Source organism: Physella acuta, unplaced genomic scaffold (genome assembly GCF_028476545.2).
Source record: "Physella acuta isolate Inbredline_101_S28 unplaced genomic scaffold, ASM2847654v3 ptg001176l, whole genome shotgun sequence".
NCBI lineage: Eukaryota > Metazoa > Mollusca > Gastropoda > Physidae > Physella > Physella acuta.
The window spans coordinates 193,012-207,549 of NW_026732693.1; the positions used below are offsets into that span (position 1 = coordinate 193,012).

The 14,538-nt window shown below is 31.9% G+C and overlaps 1 protein-coding gene across 2 annotated transcripts; it reads right to left on the reverse strand.

Annotated features, from left to right (window-relative positions):
* Positions 1 to 1,488: 1,488 nt before the first annotated feature.
* LOC131956782 (kinesin-like protein KIF3B) lies at positions 1,489 to 14,268 on the reverse strand. Of its 2 annotated transcripts, none has more exons than XM_059321366.1 (24): positions 14,177 to 14,268; positions 11,886 to 11,959; positions 11,626 to 11,711; positions 10,983 to 11,090; positions 10,680 to 10,804; positions 10,377 to 10,501; positions 10,085 to 10,168; positions 9,796 to 9,875; positions 9,537 to 9,606; positions 9,216 to 9,308; positions 8,232 to 8,364; positions 7,712 to 7,799; positions 7,401 to 7,496; positions 7,033 to 7,106; positions 6,764 to 6,912; positions 5,968 to 6,060; positions 5,557 to 5,661; positions 5,107 to 5,226; positions 4,705 to 4,823; positions 4,412 to 4,525; positions 4,183 to 4,288; positions 3,622 to 3,761; positions 3,243 to 3,284; positions 1,489 to 3,098 (listed from the first exon to the last, which is right to left on the reverse strand). In XM_059321366.1, the coding sequence occupies exons 2-24, from the start codon at positions 11,886 to 11,888 to the stop codon at positions 3,029 to 3,031; spliced, it is 2,223 nt and encodes a 740-aa protein (XP_059177349.1). In that variant the 5' UTR covers positions 11,889 to 11,959; positions 14,177 to 14,268; the 3' UTR covers positions 1,489 to 3,028. The 2 variants fall into 2 exon arrangements, with proteins under 2 accessions (XP_059177349.1, XP_059177350.1); XM_059321367.1 differs by having other exon boundaries at positions 11,886 to 11,956; positions 14,177 to 14,260.
* Positions 14,269 to 14,538: the final 270 nt, after the last annotated feature.

Here is a 14,538-nt window from a genome sequence, read left to right on the forward strand (position 1 = left end):
CCTTGAATAAAAAAACCCTTGATAGTATTTGACAAAATGATGTTTTTAAAAACTTTTTTTAAAAACAGCATTCTTTATGTTATGTATGTGTATACATAAGTACTGTAAAGTAAATCCATCTTGTAATATGAGCATATATCTGTAGTAGTAGTTGGACTATCTGATTTTTGGTTGATGAGGTCCTATGTCCAGAATCTACTGAAGCTTTTTTGTCCTTCAACAGTATTTTTCTATAGATTTATCTTGTGTTTAGATTGTTTTGATAGCTTGAACTGGTTAAATAAGCAATGTTGATATTATGTGATATGTTGCACTATGGTGAAACAAGTTTTGCAAGTTTGGCCTGCATTGTACATCCATTGTTTTGTTGTTGCTAGTTTGTTCTATTAGAGACTTAAATATTTTTAAAACATTTTCTATCAGTTTTATTATTTTAATATTTGAAGGAAAATGTGAGCACACATAGCAATATCAAATAAATATATATATACAGTGTTGTTTCATTTGTGACAAAGTACACTGAATAGGTGTTGTAACTTTGATGGATTTTAAAAATCAATATTTAACAATTATAATGACAAAGTAAAACAATGTAATGAGGGTTACAGAGGTTTCTTTTTTATTTTACTTTTTTTTTTTGAGTGTACATTTTTCACCATTTACTTATTTGTATAAATATTAATTTAAAATGAATAGGGTGTAATCTTTTAAAATGTCTTCCTTATTTGCAGATTTGATTTTATAAATATTTATACTCTACTGGGTTCCAGAATATCTAAGTTTTTTTTGTTTGGCTAAAATTGGGATGATTTTTTATTGCCTGAACTATCACATCATGTTTATACATTTCCTGCTCTCCTAACTTTCTCCACTGATAGGCTTTACTATGTTTTAAGATAGTTTTGATACAATTGTACACATTTGATAAAAAAAATTGGATTCATAACTTCAACATTTGTTATCAATCAGAAGCAATATAGTATTTTATACTTGCAAATAAAATCAACTTCAGTCTGCCACTGATGTGTTTTACAGCAGATTTTACAAGTTTTAGACTATATAATTTAGCAGGGCAACCATTCCAGTTGCAACATTACTTCTATAAGTTTTTATTAATAATACTAGTATTATATAGTAATTACTTCAACTGCTTCATATATATATATATATATATATATATATGTATGTGGCGAAAGTCTCATAGGATTTTTATATAAAGTGATGTCATGATTGGTGGTTAGTCTAAATTAATGTTTGATATATGACACTGGCCAGATTTTCCTCACATTTCATATTTAGGTAACCATAACATTGTTATTAATTTATTTTAAAATTGTTACCATTTTATCGTAAATAATCTTTATTGTAAGTATATTATGCTCAATAAATTTGAATACATTATTGTTTTGTTAGTATGTATGTATAAGCAGTAATATGTACCATTATATATGTGGGTTGAACAAAAAACCAAAATGTCCTTCAAGAGAATAGATCCATTTATTCCATTTCATATTCACATACATACATGTAAACCATCTTTTTAGACAATGAAATGAACTAAAGTACAGCTATAAAACCAGTGAGATATTATGCAAGTAATAAAATAATTGTAAAATAAATAACTCAATAAATTAATTAAAATGGATGGACTCATCATAAAGTAAAATTCGTAATAGCATTTGTTACAGTAATCGGTACTATAGACTAAAATTTTTGTGGAAAAATTTTAGTAGTCAGTACAGATCTTTTAACTTTTAAAAACTGATTGTAAAAATATCAGTTATAATTCTGTGCTCAACAGTTTGCAATTTTTAAAAAATGTATTAAGTGATATTTTTCTAATATTAACTAATGCCATGGAGAGCAGCTGATAGAAAAATGTGCTGTGTTTGAGAAAAATGCATGAAATCAAAATGTAGAAGAGTAGAAACATCACAGGCTGTTGAATCAATATATACAAATGTCTAATACTTAAAAATACACAGTGCATGGGCTTTTTTTAATTCTTGACAATTGAAGATTTTATATTTCTCACTCTACCAGATCTAGTGAATACATTTAAATAAATCAATACAATTTTTCAACTATTTTCATAACTGAATTGATGAATAAAGTAAACAGCATAGGTTTTATTTCCAAACTAAATTATAAAAGGATTTTTATTATCAAAGAAATGCGTGCTTCCCCAGTTCAAATGATGTATCTCCCTAAACCAAAATTTTGTCACCACTAACTGCTATGAGCATTTAAATGTCCTCGGACGGAAGCAAGCAGTGAACAAGGAAAAAGAAATTCACTGTAAAAATAGTTATAAATACATTTGATTAAAAAAAATATTAAGTCATCAGATACTAGCTTCTGCATATTATAAATATTTATGCTATAAAAAATGATTATGCATTACCCATAGAAGTTTAAAACTAAATTGTTAATTTTAAAATCTTTTGAATCCAGAATAGCTAGCTTTCAATAATTTATAACTGATAGATTAAAAAAAAATCAAGTTTGTTAGTAGACCTTATCATAAAAAGTTTAATGAAAAGAAAACAAAGGCATCATAAAAAATAAATATACAAAACTCTTTATCACAACATACGCAGCTATATATAAACGCATAGGCAAATTTATACTAGAGCCTCCTCTAATTTTAGCTTTCTCTTACTGTTGACAATTCAGTACATAGCATATGGTTTCAAAAATTAAATATATAGCACAGTCACACTAAGATGACTGCCACTGTCTGGTGATTTACATCATCTTAGTCAAGCTATGCTTAGGTAAGCAGTTGAAGAGGTTATTTAATTCTATGTCATCATGGTGAATCCAACAAAAATCAGTAGTGACAATACATTTTTACTATCTTCGTAGATCAAATTTAAAAACTTGGTTGGGATATTTATTTCATACACTACTCAAACTGCCTTAATGTTGACTCACTAGATCAATGAACATTATCCTTGTTGTGGTATGAAATGATTATAAAAGTGAAAAACAACAAGTCAGCAGATTTGTAAGGTGGATAAGTGAATCACTTGGGTACTAGACCTCGAGACACTGGGTACTTTTGTTCTTCAACTCGTTTTGTTCCTGTTTTTGACCTGCAAGGTGACAAAAGTAAAAAGAAAACACTGCAACTATACACGGAGCTCAAAAGCAGGCAGATATATTTTTTTATTTGTTTTCTATACATACCAGGTTAGGTTTAAAAAGTTTCACGCTGTTAAAAAATTTTAGAGACTAACCTTGAGCTTTTCTTTTTGGCTGAGGACTTGGAGCTGAACATACTGAAAAGTACATTTAAAAAATAACCTTAATACCTGGTGGTTAACTCAAGAAATGGTAATGTGAGTAACTAAACAAAAAAAAAAAAACTTCATAAAAATTAACGTCTGGAGATTATCATATTTAACAGCAAACATTGCCTCTCAACCAGATTATTTAGAAAGTAATTTCCCAAAATATTCAGGTATTCTGTAAAAGATGCCATCACCTACAACGATCTTTTGCTAGTAAGGAAATGAAAGTAAAAAAAAAAACCCCAGCAAATAACCAAAACATTTCTGATCACAAGAAATGATCAACATCTAAACAAAAGTATAAACTGCATCAAACCAACAGTACCTGCCATTGATCTCTATATCATCCTCATCTTGTAAGGCAGCGTCTAGAGCAGCTTGGACCCTGGGGGCCACCGCTGGTCCCTCATAATCTCTTGTTGTCCTATTGGGCATGTCCAGCTCAATTTGCAAAATATTTTCAGCCTGAAGAGGGTCATGACATTTTTAAAAAAACAGACTAAACAAGATACACAAGAATTATCATGGAAGAAACAAAATTGTCTAAATCAGGTTTTATATTTGAAAAGGACCTCAGAGAAAACAAGTGCCTTGTTCTTAAGAATAAAATTTGAACACACATTGGGATAAAATAATAAAGTAGTATTTACATTAATTTACATGACAATAGTGTCTAAGTAATAGACAAATATAAGATGATTATTGAAAGCTACATATTGATTTAATAGCTTATATGGGCAGATAATATAGAGATTAATTATATATTTAACATCAGTATTTGGGAGGATTATTATAAGCAATATGCCCAATCACCAAATAAAACAGTGATGAATCATGTTGCTGTAGTTGCTTCCCATGACAGTCACCAAATTAAACACTAACAAACCTTGTAACGAGGGTTGCCTCCCATAGCAGCAGCAACTCTAGCAAATTCAGAAATTGGTCGTCTGTTTCCCACAGCAGATGTGGGACGCTTTGCCATTGTTTCAGCACTATAAGCAAAAGGGAAAAAATGAGCTAAAATAAAAAATGTACAATCTAAAATTTAATAAACCAGCAATGTAACAAAACTCACTTATTGCAGTTTAAAAAAAAAAAATTGAAATGGAACAAACTTTTTATTGGCTAAAGGCTTAAGCTTCCAAGTATCCTCATCCTCATCAAAGTATGCTCTGTTCTGAATTTTTACTTTATCTTCCGTTGGAATAAAGTTCTCTATAATCAGCATTCTGAACACATATTAAAAGAAACAAAATTAAAATGTACAATATTTTTTAAAACAAAAATAAGACTGCATGTATTTTAGCTAACCTTTTTCCAATGATGGACTAAATAAAATTACTGTAAAGAATTCATAAGTGATAAAAATGCCTCCAATATAATTCTAAGAAAGAACCTGGTAACATACTTAAGCTTGAGTTCTCTGGTCAGCTCATTCTGCGTCTGCTCTAAATCCTGACGCTCCTTAGTGTATTCTTCCTGGATGTCCTGTATCTCTTGACGGGTGGCTTGGAGTTTGTTGAACAGCTGGAAACAATGAAATCACATATAGTTAAATGGTCTAGAAATAATGGACTCAGGATACAACTCATATTTTAGCATCTAGTAAAATTGAAACTCTTTTTACTTTTTTGTTACATACTATACAAGAAAATATTTATGAAACATTTCTTACATTTTTATTTTTATTGTATTTTGTACTTATTCAGCAAGTTGATTTAAATGCATGTGGTAGTCTCACTATTTAAAAAAAAAGTTTCATCTAATTTTACCAGCAAGCACATTTTGCTGTGTTTGAAATACAACGTACCTTCTTAAGTTTTTTGGTTTTGACATCCACCTCTTGTTGCAGTGACTGGTAAGTCTCTCTAAACTCTACAGCAGTTTCCTCCTTCTCTTCCAGTTTCTGCTGCATCTCTCGCTCTTTGCGCTGAAATAAACAATAATAGAAGACAGATAGTTGGCATTGAAATAAACAATATCAGATAGTTGACATTGAAATAAACAATAACAGATAACAGAGAGTTAGCACTTACTCCTTTTAAAACTGTTTACTAAGATAAAGGACTAGAAATCAAAGCTTAAAATACAAACACCTTAAGAATGGCTGTTCTGGCAATGTGAGATTACGTTTATTTCCATACAATAAAATGTACCTGCTGTTCTGACAATGTGAGATTATGTTTACATTCATACAATAAAATGTACCTGCTGTTCTGGCAATGTGAGATTATGTTTATTTCCATACAATAAAATGTACCTGCTGTTCAGCTATTTCTCTACGTCTTTGCTCCAGAGCCCTTTGTTGCTCGTTTGTGTGGTCAACAATTGTCTTCCCTCCAACCAGCAGCTTACTCTCCATGGCCTGGCATTGATTCAAGCAATAACAGTTTACAACAATAAACTTGTCTTTCTTGGCTTATATAAAAAAAACTAGAAACTAAGGGATTAATGCTGTAAACAAGTTCCAGTTTTGGAGAGCTAAGTAAAGAGTTACTTGAGGTAAAAAAAATGCTTCTTATAATGAAAAAGTCACTAAAATATCAGAATATTTTCGAACAATTCATTTATCCGAATTTTAAATGTGATCATTGTGTAATATCCTTCAAAGAGCTTGCACTGATTGCGTTAAACATTTGTAATGTCCTTCAAAGAGCTTGCACTAACTGACCTTGATCTTGGTCGCCAGAACATCCCTCTGTTCCCTCTCTTGTTGTAGTCTGTTCTCTTTCTCCCCTAGTTCATTCAGAAGTTTTTCTTTCTCCTACAAGAAACATTTGGGACATACTTTAATCTGCTGACAAGCAATATTCATACTGGTAGGAAATAAGAACATATTATAAAATATAAAAAAAACAACTGAAATTAGAAAAACAAATGCATTAATAGCAAATACTTTGGATAAAAGCATTTTCATTTGTTTTATTTACTAAAAAATTATTTTAAAATGACAGAAGATATACTTCAAATAAGGGTCTGATTACCTCAGCTATAAGGGTTTGATGAAATCAGCTATAAGGGTCTGATTACCTCAGCAATAAGGGTGTGATTACTTCAGCTATAAGGGTCTGATTACCTCAGCTATAAGGGTCTGATTACCTCAGCAATAAGGGTCTGATTACCTCAGCTATAAGGGTCTGATTACCTCAGCTATAAGGGTCTGATTACCTCAGCTATAAGGGTCTGATTACCTCAGGTATAAGCATCTGATTACCTCAGCTATAAGGGTCTGATTACCTCAGCTATAAGGGTCTGATTACCTCAGCTATAAGGGTCTGATTACCTCAGGTATAAGCATCTGATTACCTCAGCTATAAAGGTCAGATTACCTCAGCTATAAGGGTCTGATTACCTCAGGTATAAGCATCTGATTACCTCAGCTATAAAGGTCAGATTACCTCAGCTATAAAGGTCTGATTACCTCAGCTATAAAGGTCTGATTACCTCAGCTATAAAGGTCAGATTACCTCAGCTATAAGGGTCTGATTACTAAGAATCTCCTCCTTCTCCTGCTCCAGTTTGGCCTGTTGCTCCCTCATGTAAACATCTGACTCATCTTCAGTACTTTCTTCTTCTTCATCCCCTTCATCATCCTCATCACCTTCAATTACTTGACCTGTTTAACAATAGATAACAGAAATAAAACTTTGGTCAAAATCAAAACACTACCTTAAATTTAAAATGTAGTAAAAAACCCTATCGATAGGCTAACAAATCATTTTGATCAGAAACCCACCTTCTCTTGTTCTTTTAGATCTTCTCTTCTTTTTCCTCTTTGGTCCACCTTTCCCTTCAAGCTGTGACTTCAACCTGTTAATGATAAGGCACATAATTCACAACATACAAGTGACGAATTTACTTTGTTTTAAAATGTTTGAACAATTAAAATACTTTTTTCAAAACCACACTTTATAAAATCATCATAGTGACAAACAGTCATGTTTTATAAAAAGCAATAATTTGGCAGTTTCACTCAGAAAATGATCTATAAAAATCCACCATGACTAGCTCATAATCAAGACACTAAACTTTCAACCAGAAATTTTTACAAAAAAGGCTGGCATATGGTAATCATTTCAAGACTACAAGATTATCAGCTATTACCTCATGATCTCTTCCTGGAACTCTCTAAGCAGAGCATCTTTAGGATCTTCATTAATTATAGGTTTGTTCTTGATATTCTTGGCACGGTTTGCATACCTGGTTAGGAATAAAAGATTCAATAATTAGGACATTTTTGAAAGCAAGTCATTCAAATTTAGTAAAAGTATTTCATCTTACAAATGTGGCCAGCAGAAATTTATAACATAAATAAAAATGTAATTAAATAACTAGTTGTGATGAAAAAAATCTGCGTGAAAACAAATTGAACACAACTGTAATGTAGTTCTAAGCATGAGGGTGTAATGATATACCTGAGTGTAGTCAGTGTCTCGTCGTAGTTGTAACTGGCTGGGCCTATGTTAGCCACCATCACAGTTCTTGCATTCCCACCAAGAGAATCTAGACAGGGAATACAGCAGATATAAACTTTACAAACATTTCATGTAGAATATCAAAGAGATAATTCATGGAATCAAACATTGGAACTGAGAAGATCTATCAGAGATGATAGTAGAACCAACTGATAAAATGAAAGATGCTTTTTACAACTGAACCTGTTCCTGTAGTTTAGTAGGACATTCTCTAGCGCTATTCAAATATAGTTAGTAAAAAACCAGGTAAAAAAAAACAGTGAGTCTAGGAATAAAAAAGTATTGGGTGATCAGCCTTAGCCACTTTAACCTTTCCCTTCAGAGCTAGGCAGAAACAAGGACATACAATGGATTTAAGTCCAAGAACTATAATCAAGACATAAATTAGCTAAGGAGTGCTCTATCATTCTACCCATCATTTATTGCACTCTGCTGGTGCTGTGAAGCTAAAAGACCTGACCTTGTAAGAGTCTGGTGAGCTTAGAGTCTCTGTATGGAATGTGTGTACTTTTCCCATCTACCAGCGCGGAGATGACGTTACCCAATGTGGACAGGGACAGGTTGATCTTGGTCGCTTCCTTTAACCTTTCACCCTGAAACAAATGCATGCAAATAAACAACATGAAATACCAACCTAGATTACTACACTAAACATCTAATTTAGTCCTGGTGAAAATACTAGAAGAAAAATACAACCAAAGATTGATTCAGCTTATGATTGGAAAAGTAGTGGGAAATAAAGAAGTTTTTTTGGGATGATGTAACTGGCTAAAAATGAACCCTGAAATGTTATTGTTGCAGCTGCCTGCTCCACAAAGGGTTAATGAGATGTATTTTCTAATAATCCACACCCAACAAGTTTAACCAGAGAAAATGAAGGACACAACACCAGATGTTTACTTACCATGGCCAGTTTTACTCTGTCTCCCACTGAACCACACAACACCACATGTCTCCCACACAACACCACATCTGTCTCCCACACAACACCACATGTCTCCCACACAACACCACATCTGTCTCCCACACAACACCACATGTTTTCTTAACGTGGCCAGTTTTACTGTCTCCCAATTAACCACGCAACACAACATCTGTCTCCTACTTAACCACACAACACCACAACTGTTTCCCACTTAACCACACAACACCACAACTGTTTCCCACTTAACCACACAACACAACATCTGTCAACCACACAACACCACATCTGTCTCCCACTTAACCACACAACACAACATCTGTGAACCACACAACACCACATCTGTCTCCCACACAACACCACATGTCTCCCACACAACACCACATGTCTCCCACACAACACCACATGTCTCCCACACAACACCACATGTCTCCCACACAACACCACATGTCTCCCACACAACACCACATGTCTCCCACACAACACCACATGTCTCCCACACAACACCACATGTTTACTTACCGTGGCCCCAGTTTTACTCTGCCTTTCACTGCCAGCCAGATCCACCATGTTAAGCTTGCCCACACGTATATGGTTCTCCCCATCCGCTCCTTCCTGTACCACACCAGAGAAAAACATGGCAGATAATATATATATATTTAAAGTGTAATCAAATATACGGTGCAGTATTAACACTGGCTATTGTAGCAACTAACCCTACAGCTACAGTGTCTTCAGTCACTGAAGACTTTACCTAGCACATGCAATACACTGTACTGATATAATACAAATAAGTTAAATGCATGAGTAAAATGCCATTTAAAACTGAAATAATGTACTGACCTCACTGCATTCAATGGTTATAATAAATATGGCATGTGACCTGGAGCTGTGCAGATTCATGTTTGTAGCCCTGCAGTAAAAAAAAAAGTTTACAGAAAACCTGCTTTTGAGAGTTTAGTACAAATATGCTAAAAGCTGATTGAATATAATTGGCTAAATAAACTATTAACATGGGTATTGCTTAGAAATAAAGCTTTATTTTAATACAGAGACAGTTGAACAAGATAATATAAAACAAAATATGAATCAAATCACTTACCCAACAGATCTGTTATTGTTACCCACATTCATGACATGTTCAATTTCTTTCACACTTTTTGTCACAAAGGATGATAAATCCTAGCATAAATGAATACATGAGTTAATCATTCAATCGGCAGAATAGCATTATATAAGGCATTAGAAAAATGAGCTGAAAATTTGTCAGACTAAAGTGGTAAAATAAAGCATTAGAAAGTTCAGCTTACAATTCCCTCAATCACAAAAGAAGTAAAACATTTAGATTTTAAAAAATTATTTAAAATAAAATATGAGAAAAGTTTGCTGACCTTAACATAAACACCTGTGTCAGTTCTTTCCTTCAGCTCCAGCCTTTTGGATTGATCTTTTGAAAGCAAATCTCTGATTTCCTCCTGAGAAATAGAGTTTTATCATTTTAGCCCTGAATTTACAATACCCAACACACTAAAACTCTTTCAACTAATGAACGAAGGGTTATAGACATTTGTATACAAACATAGCACAATACAGGCACATGAAAATGAAAAAACATATAGACACATATACACGAACTAAGCAATATAGAATTTGTTTAGAAAATGAAAAAATGTGAGCACCCACCTGATATATCTCCAGGTAAGAGGCCCTGACTAAGTACTGTTGGTTCTGTGACTGGGAAATGTGTTGAAATATTTGCTCAAAGGAATTAGGAATCACTCCCCATTCCTCCCTGCTTGTTTTGAAACCTAAATAAACATTACCAATAAACAATTGTATTAAAAACAGTTTTCCTATGTTCTACTTGTAGAATAAGTGTAGATTATGATGGTACCATGAAAGGAATATTGTTTAAGAATTGCCTTCCATGCAAGTGTTAATGCTTGCATAATGCTAGTCACATGAGTAGTGTTGTTGGTTACCCACCTTGCATAGTATGTGTCTTCCCTGTGCCAGTCTGTCCATATGCAAAGATTGTTCCATTAAACCCTTTTAAAACAGATTCCACAAGTTCATAGAAAGTCTCATCGTACAGATCTCTCTGTTTGGAGCTAGAGTGAATAAATAAGTCAAAAGTTCAATTTTGTTTCACCTCATAATTTGTAACTTTTATAGATTTTACTTAGCATCACTTACTAATATTATAGTTCAAGGTGATGACGAAAAGATGAATTATTCTATATTACACAACATCTTGTTATTGAACATAATTATTCTAAATTTAATTACTTCCAGTCATAAACCGAGTCAAAAGTAAACTTTTTGGGAGGCTCTGATGAATTTGCTTTTGGCTGCTTCACTTCAATAACACCTTTCTTCACATCCATCTCTACAACCCTGAAAAAACCATTTGAGTTATCCGTCTTTAATCATTAACCCGAACTGTTGATATATGAAATCTTTATACAGCATGACCTGACTATATTAAAACAAGCTTTTTAGTGCAGTGTAGGCTAACATTTTCATTTTTGTAAATTTGAACTTATAAAGTATTACTGAAATAAGCTACTTCTATTTTCTGTCATCGTTATACAATTCTAATAATTGATTGTCACGAGGTATTACTTTACACAATATTTTCTTCTACTTGTTATTATTTATTACACGATGTCAAAGAATACTTTTTTTTTGTTTGACTAAAAAATTAGGAAAAGTCCTTTATAAAAAAACATTTCTAAGGTACTTGTTTATGTGTGATATTATTTAAAGTGGGACAGACTACTAACATTTATTTTATGCAAAGGATTGAAAAAAAAAATCACAAAGCCTTTAAAACTAAAGATTTAATAATAATATGATTAAGCTTTAACTATTTTACTGTCAGATTGTAGATTTTTATTGAAAACAGTAAAACTAAACCAGATTAACTGACCTTGTATGTCCATCTGCTATCTCTTTCTCCATCATAGGCCGACATCTTACAACCACCTTCACAGATTCTGACTTACTTGACTTGGACTAAACATTTTCAATGAGAAAATAAATAAAAGTTACTTCCTTTACACAAAGGTTTACTTCAAAATTTAAAAATTTAATTGACATTGGGCTACATGTATAAAACAATTTAATACAAGGTAAAAAATCATTTCAATAAGAAACTTGACCTAAGACAGTTCATTTAGATGAACTTACCATTGTTAATCACAGAAAAGTACCCTTTTCAAGTTACGATGTCAAAGTAGATGCGACATTTTCAAAATTGACTGCTGAAGAGTAAAACAGAGTAAAACAATTTTTTTTTTTAATGTTGTTGGTTAAAAAAAGCACCCTAATAATTAAAAACTTATCATAAAAATAAATTAACTTTAGATAGAGTGGAAATTATATTATATATATATATATATAATATAGGGCCTAATATAATATAAATATTTTATACTGACATTAAAAAAAATTAGTTAACATTAGGCCTATAAATAATAAACACTGAATAAAATGAAGGCCAGAAAAAAGAAAAAACAAGCTTGCATAGGTTATAAATATTATAAGGTTGTCTTGAAATGTCAGTACATTCCAATGTCTTGATTATCGTCTTGAAGTAAGTTACTTTTTTAAAAATAGTTAATTATTTTAGTCCCCTGGAATTTGGTGTTTTATTTAGGCCTACTTGGCAAACTATTAGGCCTACTATTTTTTAATATTCTTATCAAAATCCCTATTAGACTGGATCTAATGTCTGTCTAATGATTTAATGAGTTCTTGAGATGCATGCACCACATGTCTCCAAGACCGCGGGTCCCCAAATCCAAGTGAAGTACTAAGTTAATATAAGATTAAGTTAAATTATGTACTAATATATGTACTACTAATTATGGAAAAGGTCGGTAGCTGTGTAGTTTAAAAAAAACATTCTGTAGGCCTATTAATTTTAATAATATTAGGCCTATGATTTGGTCGATTTCAGTTTCGGTTAATGTTCGATGGAAGCTAATATAAGGCCTAATATTAGTAATATTGAATTTAATTCTTTAGGACTAAGACACTCACTAAGTTAAAGTCTTAAATAGTAGATCTAGTAAGTTTACTAGATCTACTTACTAAGTTATTAGTTAAAAAAATAAAGTTCAGGCCTAATGAGAATAACATAATGAGAATGACGTAATAAGAATTGCAACTAATTCAACTATCAGTGTGTGTGTAGTTAGTAATAGTTAGGGAGGCTCACTAACTTAAAAGCGTCCTTGGTTGCTAACCAGAACATGGCGTAAGGATCGGACCATGACTTCCGGCGAGTTTTTCGACTTAGTTCCAGAGACCTTCTTAGAATTACTTTTAAAAATGTTTATCACGAGTAAAATGGCGGGTTTTCACGTTATAAAAACATGCTATAGATGGCAAGGCTAAATATGCCAGAAAAGCATTTTCAGAAATTGCTTTGGGGAATGTAGGCTAAATTTAAAGTCGGTGTCATTCAAAATAATATAACTTTTTAAATATAGATCTCCCTATCACAAAATTGATTTCCCTAGTAAAGCATTATTAGTTTTATCATTCTATGAAAAAATAAATCAAATATCTTCAACCCTTTTTTTAATATGAGTGGCCAAAAAATGACAACCAAATTTTTTTTATTTTTTTGACCACGTGACCGCTATTTGAATGGATACGTTTACCTGGCATGGTTTTTTATTTTGCTCTTTTGTACAATAAAACATGTTATAAAATTAAAGAAATAAAAGAATTCAAACATCACTTCTGTCTTGTCTTTTTTAAAATTCTGTTCTGATGACATTCTCTTAATTTTTTTTCCTCTATAAATATATCCCGACGATAGACGGGCCAATTCTACTTTTAGGAACTCTCTTGTGAAAAAAAATTAGATCTATTTTACGGTCACTTAAAAAGTTAAACCTTTCAACTTTTAACCAGGTTGTCATGGATGATCCGTCATATCATAGCTGTGAGTGACAAAACATTTTAAAATTCAATAATTTAGCCTAAACTCGCTACAACCCCCAAATTAGTGCCTAGGGGATAAAGTATGGACGTTTTTTATTCAGTTGTCAAGTTTAAATTGAGAATTGAGTAGATTTCACATATAGTAAGAAAAACTAGTAATAGTTAGTTAGTTAGACTACTAGGCTACATCTAATCTTCCATAGATTAATAGTTAATAGTATAGTAGTATAGTAGAGATCTGGCTAGAATCTCTAGATACTAAGATGGGACTAGGCCCTAAACTGCCCTAAAGCTTTTTTTTTTTAAATTATTATTTTTTTTTTGTTTTTGATATTTGCAAATTTTACTTTTTTTTTTACACACCATGACTTTTAATTTTAGTTTTAGCCTGTCCGACACTAGAGACGTCTTAATGAAAAGTAGATTATTTGGACAACTTATTATGTCAATAAAATGAGTTTTCTATAAGTACAAAAATTAATACATTTAAAAATACAAATTATTAAACAATCTGATATACGAACATCAAAAAGCTCCGTTTCCAACTGAGTTGTTGAAAACATAAACAGATAACAAACTTATTGGCCTATCAATGAAACAGAAGTATTTTATCGTCACTTCCTTTAGAATAAAATAATTTCACTTACCAAAGATTTCGCCTTTTGAAGGATGACACATTTGTCTACCCTTTTTAAAAAAAGTTTCAAACTTAAACTTTTATTAACTTTAATAAAGCTATAATGATATATTTCTATATTTTCGCTTGTCTTAATTAGTTTGTAAAGCCTACACTTCTAGGGTTCTTTTAACAAAGCAACTAAGAACAATTACCAATTATTACAGTGTCAAGAAAAGTACATGTCTATTTGAGACTTTTGTCACTATA

Bases quoted from the DNA above. Each gene is read 5' to 3' on its own strand.
- LOC131956782 (XM_059321366.1), bottom strand. The intron at 11,091-11,625 runs GTCAGTTAATCT...TGGTTTTTTCAG, and splicing joins ATAGCAGATGGACATACAAG to GGTTGTAGAGATGGATGTGA. The intron at 7,107-7,400 runs GTAATAGCTGAT...TATCATTAACAG, and splicing joins TTCCAGGAAGAGATCATGAG to GTTGAAGTCACAGCTTGAAG.